Source organism: Erythrolamprus reginae, chromosome 1, assembly GCF_031021105.1.
Source record: "Erythrolamprus reginae isolate rEryReg1 chromosome 1, rEryReg1.hap1, whole genome shotgun sequence".
In the NCBI taxonomy this organism is placed as follows: Eukaryota; Metazoa; Chordata; class Lepidosauria; order Squamata; family Dipsadidae; genus Erythrolamprus; species Erythrolamprus reginae.
The window spans coordinates 117071243-117096378 of record NC_091950.1 but is presented as its reverse complement, the minus strand read 5'-3'; the positions used below and the strand labels follow the sequence as shown (position 1 = coordinate 117096378).

General features: G+C 34.0%; 1 protein-coding gene across 2 annotated transcripts in view; it reads right to left on the bottom strand.

Moving 5' to 3' along the window:
• KIAA1549L (KIAA1549 like) overlaps positions 1 to 25136 on the bottom strand; it is a 93826-nt gene continuing 68690 nt past the window's right edge. The window contains exons 16-20 of one of the 2 annotated variants that reach the window (XM_070735474.1): positions 23413 to 23763; positions 19708 to 19805; positions 18274 to 18422; positions 9585 to 9736; positions 1 to 1721 (exon numbers count right to left, since the gene is read on the bottom strand). In XM_070735474.1, coding sequence (XP_070591575.1) covers positions 1440 to 1721; positions 9585 to 9736; positions 18274 to 18422; positions 19708 to 19805; positions 23413 to 23763 — 1032 coding nt within the window. In that variant the 3' untranslated portion in view covers positions 1 to 1439. The remainder of the gene's footprint in view (positions 1722 to 9584; positions 9737 to 18273; positions 18423 to 19707; positions 19806 to 23412; positions 23764 to 25136) is intronic. The other variant, XM_070735466.1, reaches the window with a different exon arrangement.

Below are 25136 nucleotides of genomic sequence, written 5' to 3'. Positions count from 1 at the left end.
TGAGTTGCCTAAAAGGTAATTTTTTATTCCAGCAAAAAATCCGTTCATTCAACTTGTCATCACATAAACATTTTTAGTTCTTTTGAAGATTGTATTATAAATGAATGTTTTTCTGTTAACAGTCTGCCATTTTTGAAGCTATCCTAAATGAATCAGCATATTTGCATTCAACTTTCATTCTACATGTTATTTCCATCACACCGCAATAAAACAGAGAATCACATTTATCTTTCAAAATATATAATTCTAGATTTGGCAAAATCATTTTCGATATCAACAGTTTCAACAGAACAATTTGTTGAAATATTTCAGCAACATATTTACAGCATATTATTTTATTCAACCAACCAACTTGTTTGTCTATTCACAACTTTAATATTGATGCCAGGCTATAAAGGTAGCATTCCCTTGAGTCATGCTCCTTTCCTGCTCAGTGACTGCATGGCCAAAACTCTGACCATGAGTTTCCTTGACATGTTTTGCATAGCTGTGTCATTATTTACTCAATAAAAAATAGAGCTCTGTCTTTAGCAGAGGTGGGGGGGGGGGTTTGTGTAAAAAGAAGTACATTCATTATTCCCAACTAAGTTCTCATTTGAGACCTTGAGACTCAGGGTTCTCAAATTCACGATTTTCACTTTGTTCAATATGAAATCCTTTTTGAATGTAGGGGACATAGAGAATTTGATTTCATTGGAAGATTCCAAGAGCTTTTAACACCTGTATTTTTTTTATCAAGTTTCTTTTTCCTTTTGACAGTCAACAGAGACACTATTGAAAACTTTCTGTGTAACTCAAAGGTAACATTATACCATTAGACACTAATTATACTAGTATACTTCTTACCAGCTCTTTCCCCCCCTGGTTTTTGGATTATGATCAAGCCTTTGAGAGCATTAATAAAGCACTCTGTGAAGTTTATACATATCAAATTCTTGTAGTCCAAATGTGGTTTCTAGCTCTGTTGCTTTGTTGTACTCAGTCTTTATACTGTGTTCCAAAATGTAACTTACTTGACCACTATTGAAAGAATACATGTCCTTTAATTATCAGAGTATTAGTTTCCTCTTGACCCAGAAAGATAAAACTTACTTTTTACATGCACATGTTGCTACAGAGTGGTCTATATTTGTGCTTCTCCAGCACTTTGTATATTGGAATAGTAAGCAGGCATTTGGTTTAACAAATGTTTACAGTGGTAGAAATGTCATCAAACCAGATATATGTGATGAACACTTGCTTATAATATATCAATGTTTCACAAAGAATGCCAGGGAATATTTATTGTAACAGGCATGAAACTGATATTATAGTTGCTATCACTTTAAAAGGTCCAGTATTGACTCTATCAGAATTGGGAAAATAGGGCATTCTTTTGACAAGTCTAATTTAAAAGCTAGAGGCTTCCTAGTGATGAAAATCTACAGAGCAGAATCCCATCAAACCTGAAATTCAAACATTTCTGTCTGCTTCTTGGCTAACTTTGCTACTTCTTTTCTTATTGCCTTCACCAAGGCAGTTGTAGAAAGACTGGAGACAGGGCTGACTGAAGCATCATTTTCTATTATGCTTTGATGAGATCCAGCTGTGGCAGAGTGCAGAGCTTCTTCCAGACTTGGGTACAAATCTGCTGATTCACCATATTGAGGATGAAGCATCGAAAGACAGTTGTGCTGATAGGGTGGATGTGAATATGCTTCTATGTAGCCAGGGTGTGGAACCTACAGAAGATTTTAAGTAGAACGTGACTCCTCTCACTTAAACAACAACACAGAACAGCTGCAATGCCTAACTCATATAAATATATCACTCGGGAAAAGCTGTAAAATAATCAGTTCGATTATTCCAAAGGAAATGCCATTTTTGAGTGGAAATCATTGAATGAAATCAATAAAATCCTTGTCAAATCAATTGTTTTCCATTCCTCAATAATCTTATGGGAACATAGTAGTATACTCTAAGCCATACCAAGAGAGGTACTGATTTCTCTAATTGGCGTGAGACTTCGCTTTTCCTCGGATATGATGGTACATGCCACAGTGATGTTGCCCTACCCTCAAAACAGAAAAGGTTTCAGTTTATTGTCATAATATTGAATCCTAATTCACTAAAATAAAACAGATATATCTTTTCTGAAAATATGTGACTATAATACTACATAAGATAATAAGGCTTTGGATTATTTTGGAAGCAGTGGAATAGATATGCTTGATATTAATCTATTGGAATATTGTTAATTTTTAAAGTCACTATATGCTATAGACGCTAGGTTCAAGTAGAATCTAAAAACAAGACATTAAAATCTAAAGATTAACTTGATTGCTTTGTAAGAGTGGCAGTGGTGCAGTGGTTAGAGCATAGGACTGCAGGCTATTTCTGCTGACTCCCGTCTGCCTGCAATTTGGCATTCAAATCTCACCACTTTCAAAGTTGACTCAGCCTTCCATTCTTCCGAGGTGGGTAAAAATGAGGACCCAAATTGTCGGGAGCAATATGCTGACTCTATAAACCACTTAGAGAGGGATGTAGCAAAGCACTATAAAGTGGTAATATAAGTCTGAGTGCTACTGCTATTTTGTTCTGCATAGATTTTGTATAATAGTCAATGTCTGCTCATTTAATAACCCCAAATCTGAAGACTGAAATTAATAATTGACGATAGCCACCCCGAGTCCTCGGAGAGGGGCGGCATATAAATCTAATAAATTATTATTAATTATTATTATTATCCCCTTTTCCTAATAATCATACTAGTAAAGTTAATAATTCCTATGTAAAACAATTTTAAGGATATTTTATTGGAAGGATATTAATTTATTTACTTTTGCTCAAAAATTATAGAACATTATTGCCTTTCAAAGCAGATGTTACACTCATATTGATACAATACATATAAAAGAGAACATAATATTTGTTTAAAGCCTAAGACAAATTAGGCTTCTACTTGAGAGTCTTTAGTTCTCTGTAACTTTCTTACTCAGAGCAACCAAAGCTGAATCTGAACCTTTTAGATGACTTGGAGAATAGTAGAAAGATAGTCACATCATCTATAAAAATTAGTACTTATGGTTTTTTTCAGATAAGGAAATTACAGAAATAAGAGTTGATAGAGCAAAATATTTTTTCTATTCACATGATATAAAAAATATGTAAGGAAATCTTCACACTAGTTTAGAGGAAAGTATTGCTTAAAATAGGATTACTAGACATGGATTGTAAAATCTGGGCAACCACTAGATGCTATACAGAAAACTCTTATCCTTGTGCTATGAGCTAGTGGTCAACGTATTTGCAGCACAGATGTGGTAGCCATTAAATTAGAAGAGTTCACATTTCTATTTCATACCCAAGTCAGAAAGTTTTGGCTGCCAGAATATATAAGTTTTTTGTTAAAGATTTGTATGTATATGATTTTTTTTTCATTTTAAGCAAGGATTTCAATCATTTTTCAAAATATTTTTTCAGTTTCTCAAATCTTTTCCAGCTATCTTCCGGTTCTATTATACAACTTATTAGAGAATTTAAAGCATAAATTTCATTATCACCCTCAATAAACAGAGCGGAAGCACTGAATGTGTAATTGTTCCTTCTGTATTCCAGCAGTATTCTTGCTGATACCTAGCACAATAAGCATTCTCCTTAAATAAAGAGAGCTCTACAAAGTGTGCTATTTTTTTAAACAAACCTGTCAGTTAATATTTATCTTTTATTATTTATTACTTCAATTCTGAGACTATCTGACTAAGGGGGAGGGGGAGCTTACAAATAAAAAAAGAAAATGTAAACAGAAGAAAGCTTAAGTGAAAAAAACATTCCCCAAAATAAATAACAAAAACAAAAGAAACAATGGAGTTCAATCACAATCCTAGCCGCCAATCTGGGACAAGGGTCCCCAAATTTGGCAAGTTTAAGACTTGTAGACTTTACCTCCCAGAATTCTCCAGCCAGCATAGAGAAGTCCACAAGTCTTAGAGTTGCCAAGTTTGGGGACTTCTGGTCTGGGAGAACCACGTTTGGTTGGCAAAAAATCAAGTGTATAACTAACAACTACAACGTGTGTGTGTGTGTGTGTGTGTGTGTGCGTGTGTACTTTGACAAAACTGAAAGCACCAGCCTGAAGATGACAAGTGGAACCTGTCGCAACATCACCAGGATTCTCTGAATCTTATATGGGAAGAAACCCGAATATGCCAAGACCTACACACACACACATATATATATGTGTGTGTGTAGGTCTTAATAAAGTTAGTCTTTACATACATGAATGGATGGATAGATAGATATCAGCTGTAAGCATAGTTACTCCCTCTGTGGACATTTTTTTCTTTAAAAAAAAGAATATCACGCATCTCATTTTTTAAGCGTTAAAGTGTTTCATTTTTAAGTATTAAAATTAAAAGTATTTTCATTTCCTTTAACAAGATTCTCTTACATATTTTTAGAATTCTAATCTGCCCTAAGATTCCAAGATAGTGAGTAGACAAATAAATGCTTTAATAAATACTTAAATATAAAATATTCTTCTTTCTGTTTGTAATTTGTGTGGGATATTAATTTAGGACTCTTGTTTTGTTGAAGAAATTACCATTTTAAACTTAAGGGGATACTTTAAAATATTGTTTGAAAACAATGAAAAGCAATTGCAATATTCTTTAGAATGTTATTTATATTTAAACTATCAAAGGTGTGCCATTTTATTGTTCAATCCTGCTCAAGGCTGCAACATACAATCAAAATTTACTAGGCACCTAATGTTCTAAAGATAAAATCAAACTACATTTCTGTTACTCAACTAATGCTAAGTTACATCTTGGAATAAAGCACTAGAGGCCAGTATTTCTCTAGTTCAGAATCATAAAAATGGTAAATTGTTATTGTAATTTTATATTGTTGTGAGCCGCCCTGAGTCCTTTGTGATTGGGCGGCATAGAAGTCAAATATAATAAAATAAAATAAATAAAGCAGAACTACAATGCTGAGAAATCCAGGGAATCAAACACTTTTATGAACCCAACCATCTGCAAATCTGCATTGCTTCATAAAATCAGTGTTGCCATTATCAATAAATTCTTATATTTTTTTTCTAAATATGAATGGTAGAGATAGCATGCCATCCAAACAATAATGTATTTTCCAAAGAAAAATGTTACCTGATTAGAAATTGTACTTTGCAGTTTGTTGTTTGATTTGCATGAAAGAGTGGGTATTGCGGAGAAATAGAAGACTTTTAGAGTTAAAGGAACATAACATAAGATTTGGGTTGAATAGATATTTGTGACATAATAAAGTTAATGTTGACTTCAAAAAACATTACATTATATATGCCATATTGAGACTATGGAATAAATGCAAATCCAGGCTGTGCCCAAAAAACGTCTTCATAGCTCTCAACACAAGAAATGTTCTATATCCAAGAAATAGTAGATCAACACAAATTAAAATATTGTGAATACTAGAATTCTATCAAGGAAGATGTAAAATAAAGAGAACAATTGATGGCAGAGGGATATATGATTGTCTTATTTACAGATATCAATAAGACCTACAGTAGATAAATAACTTTTATTGATAGCATTTATTTTATCACTTTTAACTGATTTTTGTTTTTGCAGCCATTCTTTACCTTATAAAATGACAATAATAATAATAATAAATAATTTTTAACTAATATGCACACAATGACAAGTAAATTTCATGAAACTAAAAAGAAAAACCTTCAGTGTGAAACTGATTAAACTCTGTTCAGTTTCAGACACCAACAGAGCAGTTTTATTCAAATAATTAAGATCACAAAGCTGCATTTCTTAATTTGCAGTTAGCACTTTTTAGGAAAGAGCTGCACTGCAGAGAAAAGCAAGGAGAGATAGTTTGTTTATCCAGTCTCTTTACCCTGTGAAGAGGGGAGGAGAATCCAGGAATAAATGGGTCAGGTACAGGACACTGTACAAAAGAACTTTATCTGAATGAGATGGCAGGAACTACTTATCTACATCGCATATCTCTCTTTCTCAGTCACATGTTCACTTAGCAACCATTTTGCTTAGTGACACTGATTTAAGAAACAGATTGTGGTCTCTGAGGAGAGGATATACTATTATTTTAATAGTTAAAATATTAGCATAGTATTTTACAAAGAAAGTAATGCATATAAATGTTTTATGATCTTCCAAAAATAAATGATCTAGAATACTATCCTGACACCCAAAATTTCAATACTGGAGTGCTCTGTTTTACTCTGTGTTTTAAAAAGTGGGAGTCCCCAATTTTCAGCTCTTAATATAAAAGCTTACAAGATGATTTAGAATAACGCTACAGCAAAATTCTCTCAGTGCTAATTTCCTAGTTACAGTGGTAAAACAGTGGTTCGCAACCTTTTTATGCCCATGCCCCACTTAAGCATCTCTAAAATCCTCATCCCCCGCCCCTGTGACATATAAGTCTTACTATTCAAAAAGTGAACTCCTACTATTGTGGAGGAAGCCTGAAAAGACCATTAACGGTTTAAACAAGGTTCCAATTGCCCCTATTAAAAATCAAACAGTCCCCTTGGGGGGCGTGGACCCCACGTTGGCAACCAGGGATGCAAAAGAAAATACCACCAAACCCTAAACTAAATATTTTCCATTCAAGATCTTATATACAACGAATCTTTGTTTCCATCCATATTTTTGGTTGTTGTTGGGTTTCCCCCTCATTTCCTTGCTTTTAAATATGTTTAGTAATCTGTAAACTGCCCCGATTCACTGGGAGTTGGGCAACATATAAGATTTAAATTATTATTACTATCTGTTTACAAAAATTGGGTTTGTTTATTTATTTATTTGACTTATATAGCCGGCTCATAACATATTAAAAAATACAAAAAACAGTTTAGAAGTCCAATAATTAAAACAATCTAAGAAACCCAAATTTAAAATCATACAACCCTATTCACTCACACCACAATCATACTGAAGACCAGGGCTAGATGTTGAAGTTCAGCAGCCCCAGGCCTGCCAGCAAAGGTAAAATTTTAAAGCCTTCTGGAAGGCAGGAGAATGGGGGAAGTGCAAATATCCAGGGGGAGTTGATTCCAGAGGGTCAGAGTTGCCACAGAGAAGGCCCTTCCCCAACAGCCTGTCAACTGGCACTGCTTGGCTGACGGGAGCTGGAGAAGGCCCACTCTGCGGGCTCTGACCAGTCGCTGGGATACATGAAGCTGGAGACGGCCCTGTAGGTAACCTGGTCCTAAGCCATGTAGGTTGTGAGTGGCAATGCTACAATTGCCAGGTTTTTTTTACTGTACTGGCCTTCATATGCATTAGGTTCTTCTGAAGAAACTACCACGTTGTGATCAGGGGTGAAACGCTCCCGGTTCGCTCATACCTGTGAGATATCAAAGAGCCAGTTGCGAAGGGAGCGCAAGGCTCCGCTCACTATTTGGATTCTTTTACCCTCTGTGCATGCACAAAGCATTCTGCACATGCACAGAGGGTAAAAGAACCCAAATGTTGGTGTCCGGAGGGGTGGGCAGAGCTTCGTGCTTCCTTCGCGACTGATTCTCTGATAATTCACAGGCACAAGTGAATCGGGAGCATTTCACCCCTGGTTGTAATGTATGGACACAGTAAACATGTGAATTCAAGCACTAAGGCCTTTGGCAATTGGCTGATGGAAATGTAGTCAATGCAAGGATTTTCTAAGTGCCCTACAAGATTTATTTGTACGGCACCCAGTGTATCAGTTATCATTATTATTTAATTTATAACGTCCAGCAGAAGAAAACCAATGCAGACCATATCTTCATCAATATTATGAAGTAGAAGAACTAAATATAGGGAGTCTTCAATTTACAACAGTTCATTTAGTGACCACTCAAAGTTACAACAGCCCTGAAAAACTGACTTATGACTTTTTCACACATGACCATTGCAGCATCCTAATTGTCACATGATCAAAATTTAGATGCTCGGCAATTGACTTATATTTATGATGGTTGCAGTGTCACAGATTATGTGACTATTTTTTGTAATCTGACAAGCAGTCAATGGGGAAGCTAGATTCACTTAAAATTAATTTTAAGTACTTTATTACTAATTTAACAACTGCAATGATTAACAACTGTGGCAAGAAAGGTCGTAAAATGAAGAAAAACCTATGCAACAAATGTCTCATTTAGCAACTGAAACTTGTGGCTCAATTGTTGTAAAAACTACATGTATTTAGTAGATTATTATGTGTTAATAATTATGTAAAGTCTGTTTTGGCATTATATATCTCACTTGATCACTGAAACCATATCATTCTTAACTCTTTATGTCATTTTCCAATTACTTTGGGAAATCACAATCAGATTGGGCAACAATTTGTCCGAAATGGTATAGAATTTCCTGTTTGACTAGAAGACCTCCAAGATACCTTCCAACTCTGTTATTCTACTAAATGTTTTATGGTTCTAATACTCTGTTTAACCCCAATTTAGGCATACTGGAAAATTTGAAGAATATGTGTAACAACTATTTGGATAATAACATTTTATAAAAGGAACCTAAAGCATTAATGAACATTAGCAAAGTGAACTTTCTGTTGTTGAACTGTAACATCATACTTTTTAAGTTCTTTCTGGAAATGACTTAGATAGCTGAGTAATACAATCAGCAAATCTGTAACCAGTATCAATCATATTCCATTACATATGTGAATGTGCTCTTCACTTTTATTATTTGAATGCAAATCTTCGAAAAACAAGGACAGCTTTTTTCATTGATGCTGAAACCTAAATTTAGAATCTAGAATTTTGTATTTTAATCAGTCACATAGCTACACATTATTTATAATATTCTTAGTGTATTGTTTACTATTTAATTTTTCATCTCATTGATTTTAATTGTTTATTCTATTTCAATTGAGTTACATTTATTTTAATTCAATTTTTAAACAATTTTTATATTTGAATATTTTTATAGTTCAGTAGAGATATTTCCTGGCCAGAAATTGAGTATCAAATTTCTTATACTACTGTTTATTGTATACTAGAATGTGTTAGGCATATATCTTCAATCTGCTATTTAATTGCAAGTCATTGATCAATATTCTTATTGTATTTAGTGTATTTCTATCAAAGTTATTTTTTTTCCCTTGAAATAATAATAGCAACAATGGCATTTTTAAAAAAGGAACAGATAGTCCTCGACTTGTAACAGTTCATTTAGTGGCTATTCAAAATAACATCTTCACTGAAAAAAAGTGACCTACGACCATTTTTCATACTTACGACCATTGCAGGATCCCCATGGTCACCTCATCAAAATTCAGACAGTTGACAACTGACAACATTTATGAAAGTTGCAGTGTGCCAGGATCAGGTGATCACCTCTGTGACCTTCTGACAAGCAAAGTCAATGAGTAAATCCGATTTATCAACTGTAATGATTCACTTAACAACATTGGCAAAAGAAGATTATAAAATAGAGCAAAACTCACTTAGCAAATGTTTCACTTAGCAACATAAATATTGGGCTCAATTGTGATTGTAAGTCGAGGACTACCTGTATGTATCAGTTTACTCTGAGATACAAATAGTACAATAAAATCTGCTCAATTACCGAGTCAGCCCATAGTCCTGGGAAATCATGGTCTCCAGCATAAGACATCCAAGCCTGATTTCTGTATGCTGCAGGTGGTGCTGGGATGAAATAACCTGTGAATTCAGGTTGGTTTGCTGCTGGGATGGCAAACATTGCTGGAACTGTATTTCCTATCAAAAAATAGGGAAGATGGTTAGTCATCAAAACACATTTTATAAACACATTGGAACATTTTAAAGGACATCTGAGATGTTCCAAATAGAAGATCCCATAAGTGGCGATGGATAATTTCTTGTCAAAAGTAGATCATGTATATTACTGCATCTGCACTTAGTGCCAAGTTGCCACTATTGTGGCACATTTTGTGGAAGAGACGGCACCTACATAAAGAGAGATCAGCACTGACATTCCATGTGATACAGAGAAGATGGCAGCAGTATATTCATGCAACTAGTAGTGATACTTGTTCATTGTCCAAATGGATTACTATACCAGCTTTTCATCCATTATTTCCATCAGTAAGTGGCACAGTGCAGATGCATATTCTTGGATTCATGCAGAGCAGTAAGAGATATTTCTGGGCATGTTTCAAATAAAACTTGTGAGTATACAAAATGTATATGTGATATGAGACACGAAATAGATTCTAGTGTTTCTCTAAATGTGTTTCTTCTTTTGTACAATTGTTAACTGAAACACCAACATAGTTCGTTTTCAACAGACTATTATTGAACAATGAGCAATCACAATAGGATTAAGAGTTTCTGGAAAGAGCTGTAACCATCTGTTTCAATTTTGTGAAATATGCTTGTGTGTAACAGTGCTTTTGCACATTTGCAAAAGTCTTTCAAATTTTTCTGAGTGAAATTTTGTGTTTAGCAAAATTGTTGGATTATTAAAGAATAATGGAATAACATAGCTGTGACTGTCTTAAGTTGTGTGTGTCAGATTTTAAGTAGTTCAAATAACCTAGCATTTAATGTTATCTAATTCTTCAGTTCCAGTGAAAAATCAGAGTACGTTTTATATATGTATATTGTCACTTAGTCACAATCTTGCTGTTTTCTGATCCTTTCTAATGTCTTCATGAAGAGTTTACTTGTCCACAGGGATGACCTTCTTCATCAGCTGACAAGTGAATAGATTTTTCAGTGTCTGTCACTGGTATCTTCTGGGACACGTTCCTCAAATTGCTTATATCACATTACTGCTCTCAGCAAAAATGTTGCAAAGTATTATTTTTAAAAATGAACCCACCATCATCTGGTCATGAAGCACTGCTCTTACAGACTAAAGATAGCAATTATTCATATGCTACTGTTTTAAGTGTTCCAAGTAGTTCATCATCCTTTCTAGAACTTACATTTGAAATAATTAAATATGCAAACATTATGGAGCCTCCTTTTTTTCTTTTTTCTTTTGCTGAAAAGAAATATTTCTGCTGTAAATCCATGTACTATTAATATTTTATTTTCTAAGTCCAATATAGTTTGCTTTGGCATACTGTTAGCATGGTTGCTATTGATATAACTTTTGGAGCCTAATCTTATCCATATAAACTAACTGAATTCAACGGAACTTATTCTTATGTAAATATAAAATGGTCTAAAGTTTTTTTTTCCTAAGGAAAATATCTCCAGAGCAATGTTAATTTTGAAACTATCTCCATATGTTAATTTTGCTACAACTATTTTCTCTATGCATAATATACCTTTCTTGGAATAATATTTCAGTTTTACATAATACAGAATTTGAATAAATTTATTGTAATCTTCCAGTGAAAACTCATCAAGTGAAGGACTCAAGAATTACTCCATCATTTTAAGTTCTAAATTCACTATCATATTTATGAATGCTATAATTTCATTTTCTTTCATTCTTTAGTTCATCATAACATCTAAGTAAAATGTCCAAATGCCAATGTGGTTCTCATAAGATTCTCTGCTGAATAGTGGAACTGGTGTGCTTTATGCCTTTTACTTCAATTTAATGTCTATTTAGGAATTTATACAGATTACAACTCAATCAGTGAATAGCACTTAACGCCTGCTAGGACGATTACATTATTGTCATCAGTTGCTATTTCTTAGCAAGAGCCTACTTATTAAACAAAACTGCTCTCTTTTTGTGTCTTATTGACAAACATTTGAGTATCTCAAAACAAAACACTTCACACGCATAGAATGTTAAACAGAAACAATGTATTTTAATAAGACAAAGTTCCATTTTTCCATTTCAATTTACAACATAGTTTTCCAGTCTTCTTTGTCTACAATTGGCTTCTCAAGTTTGCGCAAATGTTGCTTATGGGTTTACAAGTTATAAAAGAAACCAAATATACCAACCAAACAACCTTCATTTGGGAGAGAATATTAGAAGTCAGCCCCATACCATATGTTCCTTGAGTTGTGTCTCTTTAAGATTTCTGAGGTGAGACCTTAAACTCTGAATTTGAAAAGTTTCAGGAAATTATTTCTTCTGTCAATGAATACACTCCTGGATGAATATAGCATACAGTGTATTTAACCTTATGGGCCTCAACAACAATTCTAAAAAGAGCCATTCCATAGTAATAATAATAATAATAGTAGTAGTAGTAATAATAGTCATCATAATAATAACAAAACAGAGACATCATATTACAAACAAAGTCCCTTGAATCAATAGATTGGAATGATTAGATTTAACACAAGTAAATTATGAAATTAGAAAATATTTTACTGTTTAAAGGCATTTCCAGTACCAATATTTATACCACAGCTGTATATTTACACCACACTTTACAATCACAAAGATGGCTTGTAACATTAAATCCAGGATAAGGTTAGTGAGGATCTGCTATCCTGCTGGAGCAATTGTAATTTTCCCTTGAGTAGTCACAATTACAAATATGCATCCCCCAGAACTAGAAGGATGCAAACCAACACAAATAGAACAGAATTAACCTTAAATCCATGTTTAGAGGGTTAGTAGAGGGGGAAACTTTTCTATGTCTTCTCCACCGTTCTGATCTTGAGTAGAAGAGCAGCAGTGAGCATTTCTTCTATCCTCAAGTTAAACAAAGAAAAGAAGCAAGGGAAGGACCCCACTGCTCTGGTGTAAATATGAAAAGATCATTCAGAATTAGAACCCGTATAAAAGTCACCATCAATACAAATATGTAACTTACATTTCAAACTTTTTCTCCTGAAAAAGGGAAGAACTGTGATCATGATTGTGCAGACCACTTAAACCAGACTCATGTGGTCAAGCAGAAATCTTAAAATACTGGTGGTGGTAGTAGTAATAGTAGTAGCAGCAGGCATTTTAAAACTGTAAAGTTGTTATAGATGGTTTATTCTCCTACAAACAACTGATTGAAAGTTGCTTGCACTTTGGGAATTTCATGCTAACATTTTGAATCCCTTATATTTAAGATTCACTATAGAAACATGTAAGAAGCATGACTGAAGAGAAAGCAGTTCTAATCCCTAGGACAATTTCAGGATATATTTTACCTATTCAATACAGAATATATGGCTCAATTTATTATTCACTCAACATTTCCTAATAGGATTAGAGATCAAGATGTATTTTGTTATTGTTCCAGATTCTCTTTTCTGAGGTAGTCAAAATGGTTAGAGAATCCCAAATTATTTATTGTAGTTAGTAATGCCAGTTGAACTGCTTATCTTTATTTTTTTCTGCATATTCTTGTTATTTTTAGTGATTTCAAGAAAATACAATGATCTGATCAGATGAAAGTATTCATATATTCTTGCAAGTTCCAGTTATAAATGAAATAATCTCCCTTCTTGAAACTATTTATCTGTGTTAGAAGCTCTACAGGATCTAGTGGGATGGGATTCTAGATTGGAATAATTCCTCCAAACTTCACAGCTTCTTGAAAGCCACTTGGGTTCCTATACTGCTTCTTTCTGCCTTTTAATTTTTTTAAAAGAAAGAAGTAAACTCTGCCTTGGAATTACAAATCAATGTACTGTATGTAAAAACGCTTATGCCAACTTTCGAAATATCAACAAGTAGGTTGAAATGGAAATATTGTCCAAATATCTTTCAACCACCCATCCATGTTAACTTCCAATATTTATTTAAGTCATACTCAAACTGCAAAGTTTTCATAGCAAAAAAAATCTTGTTGAAAACTAACATTGACTGAAATTACAATTACAATTAAGAGATTAGATAACCTTTATTGTCACTTTTTCTATGTATACATACTAAAAAAGAAATTATAATGCCCATTCTATTTTCTCCATTTGATGTTATCAATCTAAACAACAAAAGTCAATATATGAAGCTATGTGGAGTGTGATGGAAACAAGAATTGTTTAACAAAAATCAAAAAGATATGCAGAGCTATACTGAAATAGATTAGTTGCATTTTCTTTTTTATCTCATGAAATTAATTTCTTTGGTTTACTCTATCTCCTTTTCTATGTTCTGCTTTTTCTGAAAGATTGAAGTGAGATGACTATGTCAGCATTCAGCATTCAAACAAAAGGCAAATTAAGGTATCTCTGGGGTTCTTAAAATCAGCCCCTTAATCTTAGGGCATATTAATCTTATTCATTCATTAGATTTTTTAAGTTACCATTGATTTATTCCAAAAAAATAAGGAGCTATAATATTTTTGCAAACATGGAGTAATGTTGAACTATCTACACAATTATTTAATATATTTGTTCCTAAGAAAACTGGCAAACCTCAATTCAGGTGGTCCTCATTTAGTCACACCCTAATTTAACAATCATTGCTAGTTATCACCTAGTGGTGATTTTAAAAAATGACTTTGTAACAAATGCTATAAAGCAAAAGGAAGTACAGTCACAGTTTTACTTAGTGACTACTTCACTTAGCAACAGAGTTGCCAGTGCCAGTTGTGGTCACTAAATGATGAGTACCTGTATAACTAAATATTTTTCAAATCACATGTTAATAATAATGTTATCCATCTCATCCATCAGTTAAATTGAGACAAGATTAATGTACATTCTTGATTAAATCTGAGTTTTACTTATGGAACGAGAGTCAAATTTGTTTAGCGAGTATGCCCACTAAAGTCAAATGGTGCATAGTAGTAATAACTTAAGTTTTCTTATTTCAGTAGATCTAATTGAAATTGTTCATCATATTGTTCTTTTCTTCCATAAAACTATAGATGTCAGCATTCTATCTATCTTAGTGACAATATCTTACATTCCATCTTTTCCAGAGATTCCCCAAAATCTCAATTTGTTCTATTATCAACACACTATTGATAATATATAAATATCATAGCAATAATGCTTTACTAATGAGTTACATACAGATACCTCTGCATCAAAAATATCCAATTAGAAGTATCACTCTTGAAATTCTAAACTGACTGACATTTAAATACTTAAACAAGCATGTAATATGCATTATTCTATCCTATTTTTAAAAATAAAACAAACCCAAGAAATTATTAGTACATGGTTTCCAAAATATTATGTGACATTCAAAGAGGAATATTTGGGGTTGAATCACCCTGCTTTCAACCAATAAAAATTAGAACTGAGAATAAAGTAGCAAAAATAAAAGGAGGAGCTGAACAGATAAATTATTTCAGAGGTTAGGATGAAGTTATATATTCTAAAATATAGGTTAAAATCACTGTGCTAGGAAACTACAGAGGGTGAATAATCTGTAACAATTTTGTGCAATTCCATTACTGATCAATTCCAGAAATGTTCATCAAAACAATATTTTTCAGAAGCAGCCTATGACATGCTATCTGTGGCAGAAGACTGCCCAGGAGCACTATAACTGATGATTGATTATTTCAATAAAGAAAAAAGGCTTCAAAGCTAATGAGACCTATGAGTAAAAGAGCACACAAACATTAAGCATCTCTTGACAACATGCAAACTGTGCCAGTGGCCCCACGGAGACTATTTACATGCCTAAAGTTAAGTAAAATTCTTCAATGCGCCACTGGATCATAACCTAAGGCAATATAGTGAAACTACTTTCAAGCCCTTTGTTTTTAAAGATGGAGAGAGAGACAGAGAGAGGAGGGAAGAGGGAGGGAGGGACAAAGGAGGGAAGGAAGGGAGGGAAAGAAAACACATCCCAATCATTGAACATTGCATGTTCCATTGCTTTCCATGAAAGTATACTTTGTATAAATATAATACTATATTATACCAAGTATATTATATTTAGTATAACTATAATGCTATACAAGTATATAATGCTTGTATATATGATTATACTCATTGATTCCATGTAAACACACCTAAAAATGTGGCCTAAACTGCTTTTATTTATGTTGTACTTTTTAGGGCACATCTGTTTAAGAAAAATCTATTAACTGTTGATATATTATTATATGATGATCTTACAAAGACCCATTAAGTTAGATTTTTAAAAATATATTCCATATGTAGGAAACATTACAATAGCACTCATTTTTATGTTTTCAGATTTAAAAAACAAAGGGAAACATTTGTCACATCCAGCAGTTCATTCAGCCAGTGTCATCATTCTTAAGATTTTTCCAAATGTTAACAATTAAGAGAAGTCAATTCCTACTCTTTAATAAAAAACTTCAAGAAATTTAAAGTAATGACACATCTAATCATTAAGATGGAAATGTATATTCTATTAATTGGATTTGTATGCCGCCCCGAGTCTGCGGAGAGGGGTGGCATACAAATCCAATAAATAAATAAAAATTAATTAATTAATTAAGTACTTCATAATCTACATTGACTATTTTTTATTGTGGAAATCAGAATTCATTCCACTGACATTTACTGTTAGTAATATCATCTAAAGAAAACCAGCAGAAATATTATTATTTCCTTTGTGAAGGGGAAAGGGCAAATGTTACAATAGCAAATAAAAGAAAGGGCACAGGTGTCCAACTCTGGTAACTTTTAGACTCATGAACTTCAACTCCCAGAATTGCCTTGCCAGCCATGCTAAGGTTGGACCCCTGATCTAGGGCAAAAGGATTTGGAATGCGCATTCAACAGCCACTGCCTATATTTGAATTGGCACCCATGGTATTTGAATACAGTATGTATTAAATCATAAAATGTACAGGACGAAAATTCGAAGAAAAATTGTGGCATCAGGTAATACTGTTTAATCAATATGCAAGTTAGCTGTTCTCCCTACAAACTTTTTCCATTCAGATTTTATTTACCTAAATTGGTCACTGAGAGTTCGAACAACCTTTTATTTTAAAAACTATTATCTAATTTACAAAGTTGAATTTTTAAGAAACATGTCAAAGAAAATTGTTCCAAAACTTTGTGGATAATAATTTACTGTTTTTTGTCTACTGATGAGACTGAGATAGGGGGGAAAACAATTTAGTTTAAAAAAGAAGAAAAAGAAATTCACACCATGCCTTTTGCATGTGATTGAACAGCTAGTTGCTTACCTTCCTTTCATCATACAGGCTGTATCAGTCAAGTTAAGAATAAATATTTAGTAGCAGCACCCTTTTAAAAAAAATCTGCTTGTTCTAAATCTCTTTATTATGCAAGTAAGCACATTAAACAAACCAGCAACACAACTATTCTTTCTTTGAAAACAATACATTTTTCATTAACTGAATTATTGACCAACCAGAATAATTTTCCTCTAAAGTCTTAACTTATGAGCTGCAATAATATTAGGAACACCAATAAAGTGGGAGATCAACTTTACAATGTAAAACAAGATATACTCCCAACTCATTCAAACACAGGCATATACAAATATCCAAAGTATTTGATAGACTGAAGTCTTTTGCTTTGTTTTTAAACCAAGAATTATTTTGATCAGTTGGTTAATAATTCTACTGAATCAAAGAAATGTCTTGAGGTACAAGTCAATGGTAGAATACAACCACTAATCTACTCACCCTCCCAAAGTCTTCTGCAAATAATAATATAACTACTTTTTCTTTGCATGTTTCAGGATCAGCCATTACTGTCTTCAATTAAAGGGTCTCAAGCAGTATGAAAAAAGATGTCTGAAATCCTGGAGAGCTGCTGCCAATCATACGTGGAGACAGTTGAACTGATTTAACTCAGCAAAAGGAAGTTTCATATGTTACCATAATACGCCCCCATGTATAATTATTTTCATTTTATTAATGACAAATGGAGTTAATCTGAATTTGCCATATCAGAAACTTCTTGATTACCAATTGGAATACCATCACCGAATTTTTAAACACTTATGCAAGGAAACTAGAAGCTGTAGACACCATGAAAGCGCCACATGACATTTACCATCAGTTCAGATTGGCTTCAATACACTATGCCGAGTGTATTTCCCTCGCTTTTTCTAAAAAGTGCCTGGCTTTTGAATCTATGCACATGCATTCAGCTCAAAAGTAATCACTGCAAAAAATATATACTATGTTACATGGCCATCTGTTTTCTGTCCTATAACACAGTAGCAGTTCCAAGGTTCTGTCTTAGAAAGATACTAATTCCAGGTGCTTCAAATAGAGAGACCATGTCCTTTCTCTCCATTCCTCTCCTATGTGTTAGAAATATACAGTACTTTGTGTGATAAATGAAGGTATGTGTGGGGATCCTTTTATCAATCCTCCTCCTCAAGCCTTCAAGAGAATCATTAACACAGTTTTAAACAAGGGTATTTGTTAGATCTCATACACTTGTCTCTATGCCATATAGACTTAGATGTGGTCTCTGTTTGTACCGCATGCGTTTTTCACCTGAGTAATTCAAAGCTGATTGATCCAAAGGAGCCACAGTTACTGGGGCTTTTGATACTGGGACAAAAGGGACATGATCATGTGGCTGTATCTGTTCAGTCCCACTGGACTCTGATACTCTTGTCTTGCTGCCAATATCAGAAGTTGACCTGTACAATACATATTGGAAACATTAGTCATGTGAATGTCAAATATACCTTGATCAAAGTCTAGAACCCATTTATTCTGGAGCTGCACGTTTAATTACTTAGATGTAAATTATCAAAAAGCAGAACCACTTCATCCAGAGCAGAAGAATTGCTTTAAAAGTTTGTGAAAGAAGATAGAGGAAAATATGATCATTTTGACATTTTTCACTAATGGCTAATCGTATCAGCTTTGCTGACCACTGCTTCAAACTAAGTTGCTTTAGATAATAATTTATATATCTTTTAGCCTGTCCTGCATTTTGATATGGTAACATAAACACCCGAAAACATTTATATTGATGTTAACAATTCTAATTATAGAATTTAAAAATATGAATGTTAATAATGACATATCTTTTGTTAGATATTTGATAGATGTATGCTAAGCTTACTATTATTTTCATTCTATCTGACAGTGAATGATGTGACTGCCAGTGCTCATTGATAGTTTTGCACAACTATAATGACATCACTGACAGCCAATGAGGATAGTTTAGCTGCTTCTGTATTCTTATACCAATGCACTGTGTAAATACATCATTCGTACTATGTGGTGGCTTTGCAGTATATTCAAAAGTATTGGGTTGTTGTTTTTTAAAAAAAAAACAGTTTGTCAAACCAAGTAATTTGTAAGACTGAATCACACAACAGCAATCAGCTATTCAAGCTTGAGGTGCATTACTAAGTTAATTTGATCTGAGAATAAAAAATTTAAAAGGTATTATCCACAATCAAAATGAACAGAGAATTGTGCACTAAATATTTTAAGTATGTTAACAGTATGTTAAAACATGTCTACATTTATTATAATTACCCAATTTACATAAGTTATATTATAGTATAAATGTTCTAAACCTTTCTTGATTGCCACCCCCCTCAAAAATATTAAATTATCTACTTGATCTTGAGCTGCCTGTATTTGGTTATTTCAGGAAAAAAACATTTCTATTAATTATTCAATTCTTTTATAGCACAGTCACCCTGAGATTATACCTTGTAATCAAGGATTTAAATCATGGTTCAGACAATACTAGAGAATAATTTTTCATATTTTTACCTATCTAAAACGTTTGTATCCAAACATAGATATATAGTTTTAAAATATTTAATCATAACATTATTCATGAAATTATATCATTTGATTGAATTTCAAAAGGTATATGTTAAATATAGGAAGCTAGCTTCACAGAAGTGTACTTGAGCTTCAGCATTAATTACTAAAAAAAATTAGAAATTTCTGTGGTACCTCCTAAGAGAAGTTATAGCAACAGGTCCTGTTCTGGGAGGCACAGGAGGAGGTGGAGAACCCATCACCATTTCAGGGAGTGGAGAAAATCTGTATGCCTGAGAAGAAAACAGAGACATTTCCTCAAAAAAATTATCCATTATTAAAATAACATTAGGTTGTCTTTCTCTGCATTATAGATTTATTTATTTATTTGTTTGTTTGTTTGTTTGTTTGTTTGTTTGTTTGTTTGTTTATTAGATTTGTATGCTGCCCCTCTCTGAAGACTTATGTTTGATCGAATCCCACAGATTCTATTCAAAGGTAGTAGTCTCAAAAGTCTAATTATTATAAAATGTCTTCAAATAATTAAAAAGTAAGCCTTTCAACGTGTTCAAAAGTTCTCGTTTATCAATTTCGTAAAATATTATATATATTTACCAAGAATCAATCTTTTTTCAAGATAAGAACATTTAACATTTATAAAAATGAGTTATAGTTCACTTTGGGGGTTCCTCATTTTCATTCTCCTTATTTGTCAAAAGTTAAATCTCAAATAAAATTACTTTGGGAAAACCCATGAAACATTAAGTTATATTTGTTTCAAATTGCTCATAGCAACTCAGATTAAATGAGTATGCACTTCTCTTTTGCACTTCTGTTTTCCTTATACAAAATTTTATACCACGCATATTGTTAATATTCATTCATATTATATCCTTCTTTGGTGAATAGCTTTTTGTACAAGTTGCTCTAATTGAAGAAGCAAGAGATCACAATAAGCATTTATTTTTCCATTGCTTTCAAGCGTACACTGATATGAGAATAAATTGTTGTATGGATGTAGGTTGAACTGATTTCAATACACATTGTCCAGTAAGCAAGTTTTATATCAAGTTGCCTAATAACTGGAACCTGAAAATAACACATGAATAAATTAAATCAATGGTACACAGAAGGAAAAAATATTGACATCTCATTGAATAATTTCAAGTCATCTGACAGATTACTGATTCTCATATATTTAACAAACCTAATAAAATGAACCAGCATCAACAATGCTGCTTTTATATAGCTCAAAAATAATAAAACATTATGGTAACTAGGATTTGTTTCGACAGACTGAAAGTTCTATTTAGTTACATACTCTTAAGTAATTCTATATACACACACACAAACACACACGTTCTGTCCGCCCTGGTTATTTCTCAGTAATTAATCCTCACTTTATACATTTGTCTATTTACAAAGAAATGTGCTAGAAACAGCAATGAGATCATTGGCACGAGGGCCGACTGCCAATTTAGGCATTATCAGCAAAGTTACTATACCTGCAAAAACAGGATCATACTTCAAAGTAATTACTTCTTGGCTCAGACGGTTTTTACTCACAAACTACATTCAAGATCAGGATTTCAGGATCCAAGAGGATTAGGAGAGGCTCTTATGCTGCAAGGCTTTTCTCTCCATATTGAAACGTTGAATCTCTACACCTTTTTACCCATAAACCCTCACTTATATACTATCTGGGTGTGGTCAACTGTTTCCTACAGTTATAACTGTCTAGACGTTCTTTCATAGACTCACCTTTTAGAACTTTTCCTATAAAGATAATTCCTGCCTGCTTCGTGACCTTTTGACTCTGGCATCTAATAGGGCAGCGATAACGAACTTATAGCACGGGTGCCACAGGTGGCGTGCAGAGCCATATCTGCTGGCACCCAAGCCATTGTCCTAGCTCAGCTCCAATGTGCATGTGTTTGCTGGAGAACTGATTTTTGCTTGCACAGAGGCTCTGGGAGGGCATTTATGGCTTCTAGAGAGCCTCCAGCGTGGTGGTGGAAGGCATTTTTACCCTCTCTTGCCTCCAGGGAGGGCAAAACATGACCCTACTGGGCCCACCAGAAGTTGGGTAACAGGCCATTCCAGCTCCAGAGGGCCTCCTGGGGGCGAGGGAAGCTGTTTTCACCCTCCCCAGGCATTGAATTATGGGCGTGGGCACTCGCGCATGTGCAATAGCACTTGCACATGCTCTTTCGGCACCCAAGGAAAAAAAGGTTCGCCATCACTGTAATAGGGCCTCTCGATCCTCAATGTCTCCCTCCTCCTGTGAGTCAGACATTACCATCATTGGGGTTTCTACAGTCTCTGGAGGTTCTCCAGGTTTCGCAGGTTCCCTCACTCTCACTCTCTAACGCAGTTGTCAAGAACACCGGCCTAGGGTACCAAGTCGGAGCCAGTTCATCCTCCTCAGAATCTGTGACTAATCGAGCTAGTCATGGACCACTCACAACAACAACAACAACAACAACAACAGCAACAGCAACACACACACACACACACACATATATATATTTGTGCCATATTTTATCATAGATCTTAGCATTTACATCATTTTATAAAACCGTAACCTTATCTATTAGGATATGAACAATACGTTTTTTTTCTTAAACCAACTGGCAAAACTTCACAACCTAGTTTTAAACAGGAACACTGAAGTGTTACTCACTCTTCCTTTGTCAGAGAAGGAAAAGATCTGGTTTAAAATCGCATATCTATGAACTGGTTGCTAATCATTCAGGATTAATGAGCCTTAGAATTTATGCCATACATAGATACAGTACTTAAAAGTGCTTCACACATACAAAATCACAAAGAAAATACTAGTTTGTAATATTCTTGTCTCTTTTTTAAAAACATTATAATCATCTGGATCCTAACCCACATCCCACACATTTGAACAAATAACTTTTATTTTCTCATTGTCATGAGGGAAATTAATGGCATAAATATATGGCAAAATGACCTCTTTTTGTTTTTTTGAGTGAAGGAGAAAGACAGTAACTGTTTCAAATACATAATTAAAATATTTTATTATTCTACCCATAAGGCAATATTTTCTTGAACATAATTAAACATATACTAGTAATAGAACATGTATCTCTTATCTTCATAGTGTTGATTTAACATGAAAAAAAAAGTTTTTTGTCTCTGGGCTCTTTTCTGGTAGTATATATTCATGAACCCACTCCATACCACTAATAATACTGCATAGAGTATTTGTTTAATGAGTCTGACAGTCTATCACTCTTGCTCCCTCTAACTCAGGATAGAGCCACGGGGCTCCTTTTGCTGACTGCAGGCTGCCAGCAGTTTGGCAGTTCAAGTTTCACCCGCTCAAGGTTGAATCAGCTTTCTATCCATCTGAGGATGGTAAAATGAGGAGCCAGAATGTTGGGGACAATATGCTGACTCTCTACACCACTTAAAGAGGACTGTTAAGCACTATGAAGAGATATATAAGTGCTATTGCTACTACAGTACTATTTAAGTGCTTTGCTATTATGCTATTACTGATACCCTAGTCTCAGTTAGAGGAACCAGAACAATGAAGTGAAGCATATAACTTCCAATATTGTCTATACCTTGAAAAACTCTGTTTACTTTTACTGCATTTATGCTATTATCTCATTCCGGGTTAATTGTCTAGTTTGGAATTCATCCTGCACAAATATGTAACTCCAAGATCACACATATAAACTTACATGAAATATACGATGTGATTTTTAAGACAAGGTCCTTAAAAGGCATGCAAAACACTGGTATATACAAAGGTTCTGCAATGAAATGGATACATATTCAACCAATACAAACGGATTTTCATTGAAAACTTATGAAACAAGCCCACAATAGCTCTTTATGTATCATATGTAACTGATCACTTACAGGTCTTGGTAAACTGTACTGATACACTTCTGGTCTATATGTTGGCACCCACTGTATTCCACCTCTAGGCCGAGACATGGTACCAGGAGCACTGGTCACAACTTCAGAATATGGCAAATTCTGTGCAGAATTGTAAGTGTCTTGTTGCCTGTTCTGTCCTCCATGACCTGCTGAAGCCAAACTAAAGGCTTCCTCTAGTAACATGTGCATCTGTTGCCTAACTTCATCAATAGATGGCTGAGAACTCAGAGTTGAAGTCTCTGAATGGCCTTTTGCTTGATGGGCTCTGGTATAATTTCGAGATTCATTGACACGGTCAATATTTGTTTCTTCTATCATTTCAGGCTCTGTCTGTTGGATAAAATATAAGGGTTTAATGGAGATTGTTGCAATCATTTTTATGATGGCGTTCATACAATGAGCAGATATGTTCACTCATCATCCTAAATTCCTTTTATGAGCTCTGTAATTTAATAGCAGAAAAAAGTTATGTCCTCTTTTAGAAAAACACTAGGATAGGATTCCAATGAAGCAAGGAAATCAACAAGTACAAGAGATCCCAAGCTTGCTTTCATTCTTCCTATTCAATTTTTAATTGCCCTCCCCACTCATTATAATCATTTAATTAGAGAAGTGATAGAGATACAGTGTTGGATCAGGTGTATATTTCCATTCACGCATAGAACTTACACTGGCAACAGATCTTTATTTTTGTCTCAGTCTTAGTAAGTCACTTTTACATTTTTTATAAATGCCAGTCATTGTTATTCACTATTTGATTTAAATAAAAAACTTAAGAGAAATTATAACCAGGCAAAGATGAATATAGACTATTATTAACTATTCTATATTAATAACTGTTTTGCATCGAAAGAAAAAGAGAATAGCTATCTAGCTTTGATTTCAATGAATTTCTAGCAGCTGCTTAAGAAATCTAGATCCTATAAAGAATATAAATGTTACAAGTATCTGATAAAAATACTGTACCTATTTTATACCTTAATATTCTCTACATCGAGAGTCACAAGTACTGTCAATGAATTCATAATTATGAATAGACTTAAATATTTAAAAAGTTTATATTTTTTCAACTTACAGCTAAAATCAGCTTTATCTTAAACTTCCTTCAACATGTAGGGTCTCATCATCTTGAAATCAATTGGAACTTAATAATGTTACATTCAAATTTCTTGGCAGTAACACAGAAATGGTTTGCCTTTGCCTTCTTCTAGATGTAATTCTTGTAATTCTGTTGTTAGGTCAATGATGGCGAACCTATGGCATGTGTGCCACAGATGGCACACAGAACCATATGAGGGCATGCAAGGCATTGTTCTATGCCAGATTTTCGGCCTTGTTTTTGGCCATTGTCGCTCTCTCCAGGCTTCAGGAAACCCTGAGGATGGTGAAAAACGGCCCAATAGGCCTACCAGAAGTCCAGAGGTTTCAGTGAAGCCTGTGTTCATGCACAGGGGGAGGGCAGCACACAGGGTTGTGCGCATGTCTGAGGGGCAGCAGGGGGGTTGTGCACATGTGCGAAGGAGAGGCATTGCATTATGGGTGTTGGCATACACATGTACGCTATTGTGTGCGTGCACACCTTTTGGTATCCAAGCTGGAAAAGGTTCATCATCACTGTCCTATTATTAGTTTCAATTTTTCCTTTGTATTTTACAAGCAAGGTGCATACACCTAAGTGTATAACAGGAGTTACTGCTCCCGTT